Source organism: Hypomesus transpacificus, chromosome 23 (genome assembly GCF_021917145.1).
Source record: "Hypomesus transpacificus isolate Combined female chromosome 23, fHypTra1, whole genome shotgun sequence".
NCBI classification, from domain to species: Eukaryota; Metazoa; Chordata; class Actinopteri; order Osmeriformes; family Osmeridae; genus Hypomesus; species Hypomesus transpacificus.
In genome coordinates, this window is record NC_061082.1 from 12,116,821 (window position 1) to 12,135,573 (window position 18,753).

Genomic DNA, 18,753 nt, shown 5'->3' on the forward strand with positions numbered 1-18,753 from the left:
ATAATCCAAAACAACACTGAACGCTATAGGCTGATTGACACATCTGTCCTAGTATCCGAGCGTTAAAGGTAACATAGTGTCGCACGGCTCTCGGTATTGGGTAGATTTCCAGAACTAACATAGCAACAATGCTGCTTGACTACCGGCGCCCTGTCAACAGCTGTTGGTAGCTTGAAGAAGCAGACCGTTCCTTTCGTCCCATTGGTCCAGTCTCCCATAAATTATTTTTTGTACCCTGCCCCTTAGTTGCTGATAGGCCTTGTAACCTCCATTCCACATATTTAACGGCAAATGCTAGGTGTACGCAACTTCTGTGACACCCCGTGCTTTAAAATATGTGTATGGGAACGGAGAAGTGTACACTTCAAAGAGAAGGGGGGAGAATTGTTACCTTCCAGGCTAGGGGCTTTATCGCAAGGCCAACTAGCGCCGGTGGAGGCGGTGCTAATAAAATGATGCCATGTGTTCCAAAAGAACATCTTTGTCAGAACGAGTTTCTCCGCCTATCTTTGAGTCACGCGTCTCTGATTGGCTGAACTGCCCACCGTAGATTCACCCTGCTTTTGCGCAATCTTCCGATTCTTCACTGCAGTGCTTGCGTAACCCGTTGCCATGCGCACCCACCCAAAGAATCACTCCTGAACATTTACGAAAATTGCGTTACAAAGGTTCTCAGTGACAAAGGCAAGGCAGTCCGAGACCTATGGGGAAGGAATACAAGAGAATTTCAGCACCATCGGGCCCCACGGAAGACCATCATTTTTGGGAGTGCACATAGCGGCCTTGCATCCCGGAAACTACGGGGACCTAATTTGGACTGTAGCAAGTGAGGAATTAGAACGATCTTTAAGCAGTGGAAACCGTTCGCGCAAAGGTTGAACACAGGCAGATTTTCCGATTGAATTGTCGGTAAAGAGCGAGGGAGCCGCCATGGCAGTCGGATCATTGAGTCTCCATATCGGGATATGAGAAGGAACTGCATGGTCTCGAAACGATAGGAATATATAATATTCATCCAGGGGGATTGATTAGATTAAATTGATTAAGATTGTTCCACCTGTGAGAATTTGTCTTAAACGTTATTCATATTAGGGAAATACATTACCTGTGGTTTTATAAGGGGGGCACAGGGAGAGGCCAGATCCATGACTATTTTAGTCGAAGACGTGTCTCAGAAGGCCTACCAAGAGAAGAAAAACAAGATTTAAAAGGAAGAACTTATGCTTTGAGCGTCAGTTGTGGACTAGAACCGGAGTTTATTTGGGTAAAACAACGTTTGAGAAGGAACATTGTCTGAGGGGGAGTTTAATCCTATTGCGAACAATACTAAATCAACCGACTGAAGGATTGGAAGATATAGTATAACCCCTAAGCAAATTAGTCTGGTAGTCATAAGGATTTGCAACATTGTACCATGTCGGGTCGGCCTAGAACCACCTCTTTCGCGGAGAGCTGCAAACCAGTGCCGCAGCCCTCGGCTTTCGGCAGCATGAAAGTCAGCAGTAAGTAGCTCTACCTTTTCTGAATTATCTAAAACCTCACGGCCTCATGAACACAAGATGCAAACCTCATATCGTAACCAACTAATTGGTCTTCTTATTAACCATCTTTGAATCTTGGCCACGGTTCAACAGTTCTAGCAGCACGGGCTTCTCATTCTGTGTCACCGACTGAGATTCGTTGGCAGTTTTAGGGGGAGGGACCGCTGCTCCGTGACGTGCGCGGTAGGGCTGGTCGATGGCCAGCGGTAGAAGGCCGCGCCTGAGCCAGGGATGGCACCGACCCAATTACACATCGTGGTGATAGTGGAAATCGTTAGTGCTGATTTACGTTAGCAGCGTTAACGTTTTTCGCATTATTCACATGCATATGGCCATATTTCTAGACTTTTTTGTGTTTTAGATACAGACAGGAATGGCTACCTTACGCAACTGTCAAACTGAAGGTGCGCCCATGACTTGAACGTGACTCAGGGATCGTTTGGTCGGAGATTGGATACCTATTAGGCAAGATGTCCTGGAAAATGAACTTTTTGGTCCCTAAACGTCACAAAAGTGGACAGAATGTATTACAGTGTCCAGCTCAGGTCGTCAACATTTTGGCACTGTCACACTGTAGCCTTGAGACTAGACATCTTGAGATGTAGTGATCAGAACACATTGGGTCTGTCGGTTCTGATCCTATGCAGAAATATTTTTAATGGGTGATTGTTTGGGGAGATTAAGCTGTTATTTCTAACCTGTTCAAGAACATTTAGGTAGAAATGCCATGCACACCTGCAGAAAGAGGGACACACCTACTCCTCACTGTTAAGAGAGCAGCTATTCTGCTGCGGCATGTTAAATGCACCCAGGACTTCACAAACCATTAGTGGCGGCCTTCGATCCTTGTGTGTGTGTGTGTGTATGCGAGTGAGAGAAAAATGGGGCCCTTTAATAATGACAATAGATTATATTTTACCATGCATGTGTCCTTGTTTCTGAACCTGAAATGGACAATGTGCGTGTTTGGGGGTATGCGTGGGTGTGTATAAGGAGGGAGAATTTGGAATGGCAGTATGGAATGGCAGAGGTCTGCATTTAGCTTAATGAGTTTTGCAGCAGATCCCCCCCCCCCCCATATCTCTCTGGGTTATAAATACTGATGTGTGTTAGTGGGGCGAGGCTAGCAAGTGAAAGGTTGGCAGTGGAGGGTTGTTGCATGATGATGGGGTGCTTTAGGGTGGTGGGAGTGGACTTGGACACACAGAGGCCCGAGGAGGTTGGGGAGGGAGGCGAAAGAACGGGAGGCAGAGATGCAGGGGTTTGGTGGAAAGGTGAAGTATACTTGAGAGGCACTTAGGAGGCTAAGACCCCGGGGATGTTGGGGACAGGACGCTGGTTGAGGCATGGTGGGTAATACAGACAGGTCGAGGCTGGCAGCTAACGGTTTCTGGGGGAAGCTGGAGGCTAAAGACCCAGCACTACCATTACCCTGCCAACAGGCCTGTAGTCTCCACCAGGTACCTGTTTCTGTGTGAGTTGCCACCTCTATCTATTTCTCCCCCCCCCCCCCCCCCCCCCCCACACACACACACACACACGTGTGCACCAGTGTGTGTGTGACTTACTTGGATGATGAGCTGTAGCAGCTATCGGCAAAGTGTGTTATCCTTGAGCACTCCCCCCCCCCCCCCCCCCCCCCCATCTCACACACACACACACTCTCCTGGTTTTGTTTTGGGATGAGGCAGCTGGCCAAGAACAATGAGCAGCTTGTTTAGCATTTCAAAGCTCCCGCTCTCTTTCTTTCCTTCTCCATGCAGAGGGGAACAAATGATCAAATTAAACTGGCTGTTTGATACAGAGAGAGAGAGAGAGAGAGCGAGAGCGAGAGCGAGAGCGAGAGCGAGAGCGAGAGCGAGAGCGAGAGAGAGAAAGAGAGAGAGCGAGAGAGAGAGAGAGAGAGAGAGAGACAAGACAACAACCTGAGGAATGACCCAGACAGAGACAGGGAGATGCTTCTCAAGGCTTTAAAAGACAGACAGAGAAAGAGAAAGAGAGAGATAAAGGAGGGAGGATGGAGTGTCTGTCACACAGGGTATCAGCTGTTCCTGTGTCTGGCTGTCACTACATGAAACAGTAGCTGAGGTATTTCCCAGAGTCACCAGGACAGCACCTTCCTCTGCTCTGGATCTGAAATAGGGCTGGTAGGCTTCCCTCTTTCAAACCTCAGAAGGCTACATATGTGTTATGGGGCTTTATACAGCCAGCTGGTGGTTAACGACCTAACTGTACATACTTTCTCTCTCCCTCTTGATATTATCTATATTTACATCTGTATCGCTGTCTGGATTTCTCCCTGGGACTGGATGTTACAGTAATATAACATTGCCGTCCTGTCTCTGAGCACAGGAACAGTCTGCTGTAGTTTACATTACATTTACGCATTTAGCAGACACTTTTATCCAAAGCGACTTCCAAGAGAGAGTTTTACAAAAGTGCATAGGTCACTGATCATAACAACGTGATGGCCCCAAACGTTGTGGGTAGCCAAACATAAAGCATACACTTGTGAGACAAAATAAGTCCCAAAGGGAAGAACAATAAGAGCATGTAGTTAGACAAGTTACAATTAAACAGCAAGAACCTCAATAGTGCAGGAGTGTAAATATATTTCATGGCGAGTACAATCATTTTAAGACGGTTACAACAAACCAACAGGAGCAACAAGTCTCTCAATAAGAGTCATTGTGATCCTTGAGGAAACTAACATCAGGTCCGGCCACTCATTCCTCATTCCACTCATTGAAGTGCCGTAGTTTAATGTGTCTTCAGTTTTATCGTCGTTTTAGTCCACATTCGTTTTAGATCGTCAAATAAAAACCTACTACTACTATATTGCAATGAAGATGGTCTACCTTCCACAGATGCTGCACTCTGTTCCATGCAGGCATCCCCAAAGCCACCGCGTGCGTCAGTGTGTTTTTGTGTAGGTGCGTGCTTGAGGGAGAATAAAGTAGATAGTGTGAAGTCATGCTCTGTAGAGACTGTCATATCCTGCTATGGTGAATGGAACTGTGGTAGAGAGGGGGTTGGAGAGAACCTTAGTGTGTGTGTGTGAGCGAGAAAGTGATGGTGTTGACATCAGTATCAGTATGCCCGGGAAGGTGGTGTCGTAGTTTACTGATGGAGAGCCCTAACCATGTGACCTGACACAGTCCCTGTGGCCAAGGGGGGACTCACTCTCAGAATGGGGTCGTGGTGTGTTTGTTAGCCGGTACAGGGTCATTATGGAGTGTGTATGTGTCTGTTCTGTCTGTTTCTCACAGTCTGAGGCAGTGCAGAGGCATCAACATCTCAGTCCTGGTGGAGTATGTGGGCAGAAGATTTGTTCCTTTCCTCTCCCTCAGCCCCCCACCATCCCCCTCTCTCTTTTTCTCTCTCTCCCCACCCCCCTATATCCTATTTTGGTCACTGTTACGAAGAATCTCACTTCCTCTCCCTTTTCCTGGATAGGATCCTGCGGTGTGAACATGGAACCTCTCTCTCTCTCCACATAATCACATCTGAGCAACTGGGTCACTCAAGACACTTAAACACCAAACGCTTGAGTGTGTGTGTGTGTGTGTCGCATACTGGTCCTCGTGCATGTGTGTGTGTACCAAAAGGTACAAACACACTCAGACATTTTGTGCTAAAATCAATATCCCTGCTGGAAAATCTGCTTACCCAGTTAAAGAGTTGAGGTTAGGGGGAGAGATTGACAGAGAGAGAAGAGAGGAAGAGATGGAGATGAGATAGAGGGACAGTTGATGAATGGGGAGAGAGATATGGAGGATGACGAAGAAGTTTGGGGTTTTCCGCGGGTGATGTACAGTACTTTGCAAAAGTCACCCAAGATGTTTGACATTCATATTTTCTTTTGTTTTCTATATTTGTGCGGCAGTATAAAAGTGCAAAGTGGAACATTGTTGTCTTTTCATTTAATGATTTCGTAAACTATCATTGCTTTACTTTATAGGATCCATTATTTGTGTATTTTGCCCTGTACTGTATAAGACAGATGTGATTGATGAGTTTCTCTGTTAAACCGACCCCACACACAAACACACATAGACTTCCGGTCTATTAGCATGCACCACACATGATCATCTGGTTATCCTTTAACAATGACCTAACACAGACTTTGACCTTATGATACTCACAATTTCAAACCTCACTTAAACAGAAGCAGGTTGCCAAATAATTTCCTTTTGAAAAAAACTTCCATCCTTTTGATTTTAGAAAGGAAAAAGGTTAATAATGATCTCCCTGGTCCTGTGAATGTGGATCACGTTATAAATTAGTATTGATTTTTCTTTTAATCCCAAATGATATCTTATGATACAACAATCTGTGGCTGAGTCAGCGTGAGTCAAATGGTGATGTCAGATACTACTAGCTTTGGCTGTTTCTCTGATGGGTCATTTCCTGAGTTGTCAAAGACTACCTTTTAGACTTACCTCCTCCCTTTCTCTGTCTCCCTCCCAGGAGATAAAGATGGCAGCAAGGTGACCACGGTGGTGGCGACCCCTGGCCAGGGTCCGGACCGGCCCCAGGAGGTCAGCTACACTGACACCAAGGTGATTGGGAATGGCTCCTTCGGGGTGGTCTACCAGGCCAAGCTGTGTGACTCTGGAGAGCTGGTCGCCATCAAGAAGGTGCTGCAGGACAAGAGGTTCAAGGTGAGAGAAAAACAAGGCGTACACACACACACACGGACATATACAATGTGTATATGTACTATACATACTATAAATACTATATTTTTGTACGTTTTTTTTAAGACACTCATGTTGACACTGCTAAACATGTTCATACACAAGTATAGAGACGGTGAAGTGTTGGTTCAGGTGGGATACACTGCTGCTAGGTGTTTGATCTTCTGACGTGAACCCCGTGATCATCGGTAATACCTAAGACCTTGGAGCAGTAGTGCTGCGACACAATCATCCGTAGTATATCATTGTTAAGCAGAAACAAATGCACACATGCCATAACACCTTTCGATTGTGCCTGTGTGAAAGGAAAATGAATGGGAAGACAAATGATGCTGTTGTCTTCTGAATCAACACAAATAGTCGGAGAGTCAGCCAGACCTAATATGCATTGTGTTGATGGTAAGAGGGGAACAGTCAGTCAGTCAGTGCAAGAGAAAGAACGGGAGCAAACATGTTTGGTTGGTAGCATCTCTTCTAATCCTAGTCATGCATGTGACATTGTGTGTTGTGGTCCAGGGGTAATTAGAGCCCTTCCCCTACAAACACACACACTTTCACACTTCCTCTAGAAGCTGAAACCCGGAAAATATGATGTTTCATGTTCAGATTTGCTGCCATTGACATCTTCATTTCTCGCATAGCCTTGCTTGCCAAAATAAAGTTCCTGGATCTCTGGATATCTTCTGTGGTGTCGAGGTTAGATGTCAAACATCTATTTCGTCAACCTCAGGCTTCAATGCCACTGTCCTGGAACTAGGTAAAGTTAACTAGCAACTGTCATTATATAACAGCATCAGGGGGTCGCGCTAGCAGCCGTAGCTTCCAAGCTGTAGCAACTCTAACCACTGTACTATAGGAAACACCAGGCTAGCAGGATGTAGCTGCTTAGCTAGAAGACACGGAACTAGCCTGCTACAGCAGCCTCAGGAGGTAGTTTGGCTACTTTGCTTGTTGACACGACAGCAGAGCAGACAGTTCACCACAGGCATTTTTCTCACACTTGTGTCCAATGTTCCTTCATTAGCTGCTGCTTTCTCTTATACCTAACACCCCCCCCCCCCCCCTACCTTCCTCTCTCTCTCTCGTTTTATCCCTCCTTCTCGCTCTTTACATCTCTCTCATTCCCTGTACGGGCTGTTACAAAGAATGAACCGAGTGAGGGCTGAGTCTCCTCACATGACTGCCACATACCTTGCTTACAAAGTGTTCACATATAAACAGACATAGGTGCAAACAGAACATTTAAACATAATGAACAAAAATTAGAAAATGTACTAGGCACATAAACAGGTGTACACTAGTGAAATGACATGTAACTAGGTATAGGCTATGATCACATGTGCCTACATCTCCACATGTGGACAGTCTAGACCCAGGTTTGGTCTATCATTCTGAGACACACCTCTGTAATCAATAAGAATGTAACGGTGTTGTTTGCGTATTGAGATAGGCAGGCTGGTGACCTGAACACTGCTGTTAAAGATGCTTATATTAAGAATGCTGACGCGTGCAGAATGCCAGGTCAGCAGAAATGACTGCATGCTGTCTTGTCTTTTCCATATGGCAGCAGCACAACTTTGACTTTGTTTCCTCTTCCCCTGTTCTATCTCTTTCTGTCTCACTCTCCATCCCACGCTCGATTCCTCTCTGTAGCCCCCTTTTTAAACCGAGATCTCCCAATATTGACGTAAAGAAGAACCGCCATCGTGCCGATGTTTACGCTTGTAGCTTGTTTACGCTAAACCAAACAAAGACGGCACGATGCCGCCTCGTGTGTTTGAGATAGCATGCCGGCGTTCCGAAATCAGAGGTGTGACATCGACATCTAGCGTGTGTAGCTCCACCATGCAAGCACTCCCTTTAACACGGTTGTCAATTCGGTTCTGTGACTTCTTCTGCTGCTGGCTTAAAAGGGTATTTTACACACCCTCTCTATCTCATCCATCCTGGGTAATAGAGGGCTTGGCCTTTCCTGGCCATACCCTGTACCACACTGCATGCTGGTCAGGTGACCAGGAAATCAAACCAGAGGAGGATGATGTCACTGGTATGGGATAAGGGAGGGGAGGGTTGGGTGTGGGTGGGTGGGCGGAGTGACAGGATGTTGAGGGGCAGAAGAAGATAGAGGTTGACTAAGGGCCGAGGAATATGAGGAAGTGTGATTGAATGTTTGTATGTGTGCTTTTCTCGCTTTTCTGTGTGTGTGCTCGGGGTCAGTAAACTCGCCGTAACATGACTCTGCTTCTGGCAGGATGATGACGTCTCTCTCCGTGGACAGACATTGTACGAATGTTTTCATCAAAGGGAGCTAATGAAGTGATGTACTTTCAGTTCTGATTCCTAGTTGGCGATGAAGCCCCCTTGTGCACTCTTTCTTTCTTATTTCTTCCTTCCTGCCCCTCTCTCTCTCTCTCTCTCTCTCTCTCTCTCTCTCTCTCTCTCTCTCTCTCTCTCTCTCTCTCTCTCTCTGTCTCTCTCTCTGTGTCTCTCTGTCTCTCTCACCCTCCCTCCTATATTTTTTCTCTCGGCCTGATCTAGCCAGGTTCCTGGTGTTACACTAACTCTAGTCCTCACAGTGTAACAGTTGTCTCATTCTGTGTCTGTGACACAGTGGTATTGGCGGAAAAAGACTGAGACTGTTTTTGGCGGCTTGTGTGTTCAGAACGTTACATAATCACTCCCAACAGAACCAGTGAGAAGGGTTAGGGGTCTTGTGGGAAGACAGAGGGACAGGGAGAGCTGGTGGAACAAAGCAGTTCAACATGTATCTAATATTGGAATTGATGTCCTTACGAGGAATATTAAGTATATCCACTCTATACAACACCACATTACAGTAACTGACACAGATACACACACGCAAACTCATAGCGCTGGAGACATTTATTTTCATATTCATACACTTGAAATATCCATTGTGTGTGTGTGCGGGGGTTGTACGCCTAGAAACTGTCCAGAAGCAGTCCTTTGAGTTCTGCTGTTTGTTGTACTGTAAGAATCTAGCCACAGAGATGCTCTTTGATTCACCCTTTAAACTGTCCAAGTTCCTATGCTAATTAATTTCCTTCTTGGTCTCTCTGTCTCTCCCTCACACTCTCCCTCCTGCTTCTCTCTCCTTTTCTCTCTCTCTCTCTCTTTGTCTCTCAGAACCGTGAGCTCCAGATTATGAGGAAGTTGGACCACTGCAACATTGTTCGACTGCGCTACTTCTTCTACTCTAGTGGAGACAAGGTGCGTCCACCATACTGTTCCTTTGTCTGTCTGGCTGTCTGGCTGTCAGCGTCTCTGGCTGTCTGTGTCTCTGGCTGTCTGTGTCTCTGGCTGTCTGTGTCTCTGGCTGTCTGTGTCTCTGGATGTCTGTGTCTCTGGCTGTCTGTCTGTCTAAATTCAGGACCAGCGTCGTTGGGCCTTGACGACTGGGTTCGTTATATATGAAAGGTTGAAACCATGTTTAACTCTGAACAGAAAACAAGCTTTATATCCAACAAACACGCATACACATGGCGTCAGGTCCATGACTCGGCAGTAATGAAAATCTCCCCAACACACACACACACACACACAGTCCCAGGAATGGTAGACTAGAGCAGGGGAGACCGGGTGGGGAGATTGAGGACGGGGGGGTTGCCCCAACCAAAGGGCACCTGCTAATTTTAGATGTGACCGTCATTCCGTAGCCCCCCACCACACCACCACCACGTGCTGCTCGCTGACTTTTGGTCAGTGCGCTAGCGTGCTCAGCATAGTAGCCCAGTAGGGACACCAGAGAACGAGTTAGAGTTACAGGCATGCTTCACCCTCTGTCCCTCCCTCTCACTCCTTCCGTGCTCCCCCCTCCCCTCCACACGCTCTCATTCTTCTTTCCCCTTCTGTCCTTGTTCCCATGGTAACTCTCTTCCTTACCCGCCCCCAGTCCTTATCCCCTCCCTCTTTCTGTCCACTCCCCTACCCAGTCCAATTGTGGAGCCTGGCATGGTGTGATTTGTATGGCCATGACATCTCTGGACGGCAGACGGCAGACGGAGTGGGTTGGGTGGGGGGGGGGGGGGGGTTGGTGGGGGGGGTGGGGTTGTGTGTGAAAGCCTTGGTTTGTGTCTATGTACATAGGCAGAATGGGGCAGCTAAAGAGCCTACTGGTCACGAAGCGCGTGGAAGTAGTTGGTAACACGTGTTTAGCATCGCTAGCCGTGTTAGCAAAGTTAGACTTTTGACAATACAATTTGCACCGTTTTGCATGCTAAGCACTACGATGTTAGCCCTGTGGACTGCTAGTGCTAGAGCTTACGTAATCACTGGAATCTGGACTGCCCAGGAGTTCGGTTCACTCTTCACCCACTTACACAACGCAGATCAAATAGAGTGCGACTGAGACGCGCACAAGCACACACACACTCCCTAAAGCCTTGGACACACTATCAATGATTGTAAGGCCCCTTGTCGGCCCCTTGTCTAAGCCATGCCTCGTGTGCAGTTGGCAGCCTTGAGAGAATCAGTGCCAGCCTGAGGGCAGAGGGAGTAGTACCAGTCTGTAGCACGAGGCCCTGCCAGTGACCTTTACATGGCTGTGACAATGAACGATGGCAGCATGTTTTACACACTGAGGTGTGCTCTATAACCAGTATGGATGTGCGACATACAAAAAGAGTGGGTGTGGGTGTGCATGTGAGAGAGACGGATCATAAGTACTGTATAAGTACTGTGTGTGTGTGTACCATGTACACCCATACTGACACGGATGCATTCATACACACACATCTACACATTGGCTATGTCCATATTATGTCAAGTAGTGTGTGTGTGCGCGTGTTTGTGTGTATGAAGTGAAGTGGTGACTTGGCTAGTAACTTGCAGAATTCGAGTGCACCATCGGATAGACAGAGTGCCAGCTAGAAACGTATAGCTCGCTTCTCCGCGAGACACAACGCGTATGCAAACCAACACATCCACACACGCCACTTCTAGTCGTTAAATACATCACAGAGACACACTTAATCTGACAGGGCCCATTGTGTACACTTCACAGTTAAGCTGGAGTACTCACACACGGAGAGCACAGTGCCTCGGTAGTCGCTCACGTAGGTGCAAATGGTGTGTTCGTCGATGTTTGAGGATTCGACTGGGAGGCGGTTAGAAGGCAATCAGGCCTCTGCCTGGGCAACCAGCTGGGACTGAGCTGAGGAAGTGCCTCTAGACAGGCAGGAAGTGAATCATTGCTGTTGCTAGGCTAAATATAGCCTTGGAGCTACAGTAGTAGAACGTATCGTATAGAGTCTCCCCCACTGATAATAATGTCGCATCAGGAGACACTGCTGGCTGTCAGATGTCAGGCTGAGAGGGAACGTGTGTGTGTGTGTGTGTGTGCCAGCCACCATACTGAGTGTGTGACCTCACTCCCTGTGAGGGTAGAGTGGGATGTGTCAAGGGTGAATACAAGGTAGTTGAATATTTTGTGAATATTCTTTGCGTCACCAAGGCCCAGAATACATCAAGAAGGAAATGACCTCACTGTCTGCGACTTTATGATAGCTAAAGCCAATGATGCATTTCCTGTCTTGAGGGGAAACACTACACAATGGTCTGCAGTTAGCAGCCATGGTGACATCATCATGCAAACAGGCTGTTGCTCTTACATCACCGTGGCAACGTGTGTCAGAGCACACTATAGTGGAAATGTATGATGCAGACAGAAAGGGTGAAGATGAGGCAGATGGACAGATTATTTTGGAGTGACTGCATGCCGTACTGATCTGTCACTAAGAACACCAAAACAATGGGCTGTTTGTCTCCGGTCTGTAAGGCCGGGACTGTATGTGTGTGTCTTGCATCTAACCTCCTCACTCCCCTACAGAAGGATGAGGTTTATCTTAACCTGGTCCTGGACTATGTCCCTGAGACTGTCTACAGAGTGGCCCGGCACTACAGCCGAGCCAAGCAAACTCTGCCTATGGTATTCGTCAAGGTAGGCAACACTGTGGGAGGTGGCGGGGGGTGGTGGAGAAAACTGAGGGTTGTGGGATTGTTTTAAGATTGTGGTGTGTTTTGAGATTGTGGTGTGTCTTGTAAGATTTAAACCACAGGTCCTTTTTCCTCTGTGTGTGTGTGTGTGTGTGTGTGTGTAGCTGTACATGTACCAGTTGTTCCGTAGCCTGGCCTACATCCACTCATTTGGGATCTGCCATCGGGACATCAAGCCTCAGAACCTACTGCTGGACCCAGAGACTGCCGTCCTCAAACTCTGTGACTTCGGCAGGTGAGACGGGCTGGATGATGAAGATTGAGAAGAATTCAAAAGATCATGAGGTAGATTATGTGTATGATAAAAACAAGTTTGTTACTGACTGCACAGTGTTTGTGTGTGTATAACAGTGCCAAGCAGCTGGTTCGCGGAGAGCCCAATGTCTCCTACATCTGTTCCCGCTACTACAGAGCTCCAGAACTCATCTTTGGAGCCACTGACTATACGTCCAGTATAGGTAACCTCATTATAATGAAGGACTGTTGCTGCTCTTCGGTTAAATGAGGAACATCTGTGACTCGTTCGTAATCATCTTTCAGAAATTGCTTTTGGTGCTAATGAGGCGTTAAGTGAGCTACTGTGAGTAGCTTTTTGCTACGTCTCTTGTTGATACCCTGCCTTTTGATGTGCTGATTTCCTTTTCCTGTTTATGCTCCTCCCACTTCTGCAGATGTGTGGTCTGCTGGCTGTGTACTAGCAGAGCTCTTGCTTGGGCAACCAATCTTCCCTGGTGACAGTGGAGTGGATCAGTTGGTTGAGATTATAAAGGTATAAAATGTGTGTTTTTGTTGCACAGAATATACTGTTAATGTATTTATGGTATCTCTAGCAATGGCATAAAATGCCTCCATTTTTTTTGTTCTTGTTCTGTATTTCGATATCCATCTCTCTTGTTCCTTCCCCTTTGACCTCCTTGTTCTCTTCCCTCCTCGATTCTTTCCTTCTTTTTTTCCCCCTTTTATCCTTTCATTGACCCTCTACTGTTTTGGTCCCCACCCCTTCCTCTCCTCCTCTTCAGGTTCTAGGAACTCCCACCAGAGAGCAGATCAGGGAGATGAACCCTAACTATACCGAGTTCAAATTCCCCCAGATTAAGGCACACCCTTGGACTAAGGTGAGTCAACAGGTACAGGAACACTTTTACTACTCTTCACCCCTCCCCCAGCATACCCACCCTTCGCTCCATCCACCTGTCTAGTGTATCACACACGCGTACATGCATGCCTATTTGTCACTACCATAATGATCCTCAGTCATCCCCAACATCATCATCGTCAGTGTCTGGGTCAAGTTTATCACCAGCTATGTGTCTGATATGTATCGAATTTGTAACTTAAATGTTTTCACCTATCCCATCAGAGAGTTGGGTATGAACTTTCAGAGAATTCATAAAGGGAAAGTGCCCAAGTAGTGTGCCCAAGGAACACTGTCTGTAGCTTCCTGCCCCCTCTCCAAATGCAACACCATTGGATATCGTCACTAGCCAATGAGAATGCCTTGGTGTATTACCTCAGCTTCCCTCTAGCGGTGGATGCATGCAACTGCAGCCACTCAGCCATTCGGTTTGCCAAGCAACCGACCCTGCAGCGGGGTTGGTAGGACCAGACACGAACTGCGGATTGAATTATCCCCCAAAAATAAGCCTGTCTGAGATCAACACAATGGCAGATAGACGACCTATTCTGACTAGTAATCATTCATAGTCAAAGGGACAGTTTGCTCCAGAATAAAAAATATATTTTTTCCTTATACCTTGTAGTGCTATTTATCAATCTGGATGGTTTTGAAGTGAGTTGGCGAGTTTTGGAGATATTGACCGTTGAGATGGATGCCTTCTCTTAAATATAATAATAATATTAATAATAATAATGGAACTAGTCAAGTCTTGTGGCACTCAAAGCGCCAATGAAAATAAATAGCAATGAATTTCCAGAATTCTTGAGCTGTTTACTCAGGATAATAATCCACAGACCTTGTGGTGAGCAGTTTCATGTTGGAACTATATCTGTCTAACTGCATCATCCAACCGTATCAATGCATGGAAGGAATCTCGCGTATAGAAAGGAAAATGGAATACTATTCTTTTATTTTGGAGTGAACTGTTTCTTTACCTTACCCAGCTACACAGCATGCACGCTTCCACGGGCCTCAATACATGCCAAACATTAGCATCTCCATTTGAACCAATCAGAGGCTGAAGCATGTGGCTTCTTTCACCCTTATTGCAATACAATCGTTGATTGGCTAGCTGGTTCTTGTACCCCCCCCACGTGACTCAGTGCGATTTACTGCCAGGTGTTCCGACCACGCACGCCCCCCGAGGCTATCGCGCTGTGTTCTCGTCTGCTAGAGTACACGCCCACGGCTCGCCTCACACCCCTGGAGGCCTGCGCCCACTCGTTCTTCGATGAGCTGAGGGACCCGAGCATCAAACTGCCCAACGGGAGAGAGAAACCCTCCCTCTTCAACTTCACCACCCAGGGTACGAAGCTGCTTCACTCATGCTCTCTACTATTTCCATCTCTCTCTCTCTCTCTCTCTCTCTCTCTCTCTCTCTCTCTCTCTCTCTCTCTCTCTCTCTCTCTCTCTCTATCTCTCTCTCTCTCTCTGTCTCTCTCTCTCTGTCTCTCTGTTTCGGTATTTTCCCTCCTTTCGTTCTCTCAGTCATCCGTAGGACCTGTTGCTGACCTATGTGCCAGACAGAGGTGCCTGTTGTCCATATGTAATCTGATGTGTCTTAGTCTGCTGTGTGGCAGGAGCAAATGATGCGTAGTTATCGTCTTCATTCACCTGAGGGTGGGTTTGATGTGTTTACCTGGTCTTGTCTTAATCTGCTCTAATCTGTGGCGGTTCGTCTTTACCTCAGAGCTGTCCAGTAATCCCTCCCTGGCCTCCATTCTGATCCCCGCCCACGCTCGCAGTCAGGGTGCCGCCTCCACGCCAACCAATGCCTCTGCCACCACAGGTCAGAACATCTTAGCCTTCTCTTTCTTGTTACAATATTTCCTCTCTCTCTCACTCTCTCTGTCGCTCTCCCTCTATCTAAAGGCTAAAAATATTTTTATTTAGCTACATATGCTTTGTTCATTGAAGTTCTCACAACACCAACCCTTACAGGTGTGGTGAAGTGTGAGTTTGCTTGTGTGCAGTAACCTGACGTCTTCTTCTCTCTCCCCCTGCAGATGGTAACAGCACAGAGCGAGGCCCCACCACTACCGCCTCAGCCTCTGCCTCCAACTCCACCTCCTGAACCACCCTAGTCACCTCCCATTGCTCTGGCCAGGGGGGCGTGTCCGGCCGTGTAGAAATCAAAATGGCTGTGCGGGCACCATGCTAAGCCTGACTACATCAACCAACCAAGCAATGAACTACAAATACCCGTCAGACTGAGCCGCCCCCCTTCCCCCCACTCCCAGTCTGTTTTCCTGTGCTGCCCCCCCTCCCCCCCTCACCTTTGATGATGTATGTCTGCTGGGAGGGAGGGAGGGAGGGAAGAGGCTGCTTCCTGTACTCATTATTAATGTACAATGTTATGTACACAATACTACAGTACTAGCCTGCTAATGTTTCTAAAAGGACAATCTGTATAGATGTCCTAGAGCTGAACTCTTTCACCTCCCCCCCCCCCCTCTCCCCCCTTTCCAAATGAGTTATTCCTCTCCAGTCTACATGAACCCAGCACCTTGGTCATGGGGTTACCCTGGCTCCTCCTATAGTGCATGGCCTGAGTATGGGTAGGATCGCCTAGGGCTAATCCTCACCCCTGACCCCCGCATCGACCTCCAGCTCTGCTGACTAGGCATGACGCTCACATACACTCACGCACACACACGGACAGATGCATGATGGTCCTGATAATTGTGGAAAGAAGCAGTCTGGTCTCAGCCGAGGATTTGGACTTAGTCAGAACTTTGCCTGGGGTTGTTTTAAACGGTTAGAGCTGAGCTGGTTTTATTCTACTCTGGTTTTATTTTCCTATATATATATTTTTTTTTCTTTTCTTTTTTTTTCTGGGCAAATTGTGGATGGATATGTGCCATATCAGTGCACTGGATCTGTGTGCTTGTATTATATATGCTGTATATACATACAGCGCATACACACATACAAACACAGTTTATATATTGCTTTTCCTTATGTACAAAAGTATATATAGATATGTATATTATACTTCCGTGGTTCAGAATTCATAGCCGTGAGCTCACACAGAATATGTGGTGGACCAGTGGCAATATTTGCTGCTGTCTAAAGCCAATGTCAGAGGAGGTAGTGTGGTTTATCTTTTTTTTAATTTCTGCTCCTGCTGTAGATTTCTCTTTCTTTGTCACTCTCCCCCCCCCCCCCCTCCTCAGTCTCTCTATGACCCTTGCAGGATGTCCGCGGTATGTCTTTCCTCTGAATAGGTCTCTTGTCTCTTTTCTGGAGATTTTCCAGTAGTTCTTAATTTCCCAACCAATCAGCACTGGATCTCTCCCGATTGCTGACACCATGTTTACCATTGCTCTCTCCTCAAGTCTGCCAAGACCAACTTTAAGAAAAGAATCACCATGTTAAAATATGAAAAACACCACATCAGAATATGTATATACAGACTAAATGCTCCTCACCAAATTCTGACTTTGTATGTTGTTTTTTGGGGTTTTTGTTTGTGTATCTGTTTATTTTTCACGTTGTGTTAAAGGTATGTATATATACAGACCCATGTACTGTTTATGAGCAAAAACAAAGATGGGGTTGGAGAGGGTGGGTGGGGTACATGAAAGAAAAAAAGAAAAAGAAAAAAAAAGGTGCAAAACTGACCATGTTTAGTATTGGATATTGTAGATGATGATGATGATTACAAGCTTTATCTAGCCATCTAGTTCAATCTTACCTGTACAGGAAAGTAGACGACAACTGTATTATTGTAACAATAACTAGTCATGTATAGTGTATCTATAGTTTGGAGTGCCTTTGCTTTCATACACCTTCACCTTGTTCCCTCCCACCCCATGGCCCCCCACCTCCCAACCATCACTTTATTGTGCGTGACTCCCTCTTTGGTGCTGTAGGAAGTCCTGCCCCCCCAGACACACACAATCAATCATCCACCCATATTGTTATGAATGACTTGTTTCCACCTTTCCCATCTTTATATGTCAACATTTTTATTGCAAATATAATGTCAATGTAACATCGTTTTTCTTAAAAGTTATATGGACATGGACCTGATTTTAAGAGAAGTCTGAAGAGAATGTGTTTCATTTTAGTAGTTTTTAATCTTGGCTTACACACACCAGAGTCTCAGGTCGGAAGAGGGGGCACACGGGGTGTTACTCGTTGCTGGGGTCAAATGCATGCATCAAACACTTGGAAATATTCAAGATGCATTTGATATGTCCCAAAGTTTGCACTTTTGGGACTGATGGTTTGGCCTAATTGTACTTGTGCAGACTAAATCAAATGCACCCTTTTTGATCCAGCTCGGATATTAAGCAGTAAATGGTCACATGCAGGTTAGATAGACTCCATTCAGGGCCCTAGTTGTGAAGGTCATGTCTGGTTCTTCTCTGGGTTTGTTCTGGTGGTGCCAGAACCAGTCTGTGATGTTGTGATGAAGCCATCCTCAGAATCAGTCATTCACTTTGTCTCTCTTCCTGTCTCATTCTCTCTTCTGTTGCCTGTCACCTCACTACCCCTCCCCCCCCCCCACACACACACCCATCTGCGATGGGAGGGTTGGTTAGTAGCACCTAAAGGGGTGTCGGTCTCATAGCTTTTCTTGTCCTGCTTGCTGTAATTTTTGGCATCCATGAACATGTTGCTTTCTTTATCTCTCTCCAACACCACCACTAAGCCTGTAACCACTGGGCTACTCCCCCTCCCCCCTCTTCAACTCCAGTTCAGGAGTAAACCATGAAGAAAAAAATACACCACAAAGGTCACCAAAAAAGACAAGCCAGGATAGTGGGCTACATATTGTATTACAGCGCACACACTCTTGTTGCAGAAAAATATGCTATCTGGGTTTAAAGAGTAAAAAAAAAAAATAATACAAAAACAACCTGTATAACAATACTACTACTTGAATGCCTCTGTTTGTGACTGACATTTTTATTTCATTTGAGATGTTTTCTTTGTTTTTCCTTTTTGTTTTGATCTCTGAAGGTATGCTAAATGTGCGCCTGTGTAAATATTCCCCCTGCCCTGCGTGCTCTGAGGAATAGTTCCCTGGTACTGTAATTTGCATTAAATAAAGAGTAGGATAGCCTGGAAATGATACAAAACCCCATCTCTCCTGCTTTTCTTTCTTTGCGACTTGCGTGTGCACATTACACTGGCTCTTTGTAAAGGGGGATCATTAACTAATGGATTACTGGCTTGTTCTTGTTGAAGCATGGATGTAAAGTAGTAGATGACTGACTACAGCTTGGACTCTAAACACAGATGTCAAGCTGGTTGGATTTGTGACATAATTATGATATAGTCTATATATAGGGAGTCAGGTGGCTGAGCG

General features: G+C 46.3%; 1 protein-coding gene across 2 annotated transcripts; it reads left to right on the forward strand.

Moving 5' to 3' along the window:
* The first annotated feature begins 598 nt into the window (after positions 1-598).
* gsk3ba (glycogen synthase kinase 3 beta, genome duplicate a) lies at positions 599-18,509 on the forward strand. Of its 2 annotated transcripts, none has more exons than XM_047046674.1 (11): positions 599-1,502; positions 6,012-6,205; positions 9,389-9,472; positions 12,090-12,200; positions 12,361-12,491; positions 12,608-12,714; positions 12,928-13,025; positions 13,276-13,383; positions 14,553-14,739; positions 15,124-15,222; positions 15,440-18,509. In XM_047046674.1, the coding sequence occupies exons 1-11, from the start codon at positions 1,415-1,417 to the stop codon at positions 15,505-15,507; spliced, it is 1,275 nt and encodes a 424-aa protein (XP_046902630.1). In that variant the 5' UTR covers positions 599-1,414; the 3' UTR covers positions 15,508-18,509. The 2 variants fall into 2 exon arrangements, with proteins under 2 accessions (XP_046902630.1, XP_046902631.1); XM_047046675.1 differs by having other exon boundaries at positions 13,276-13,371.
* Positions 18,510-18,753: the final 244 nt, after the last annotated feature.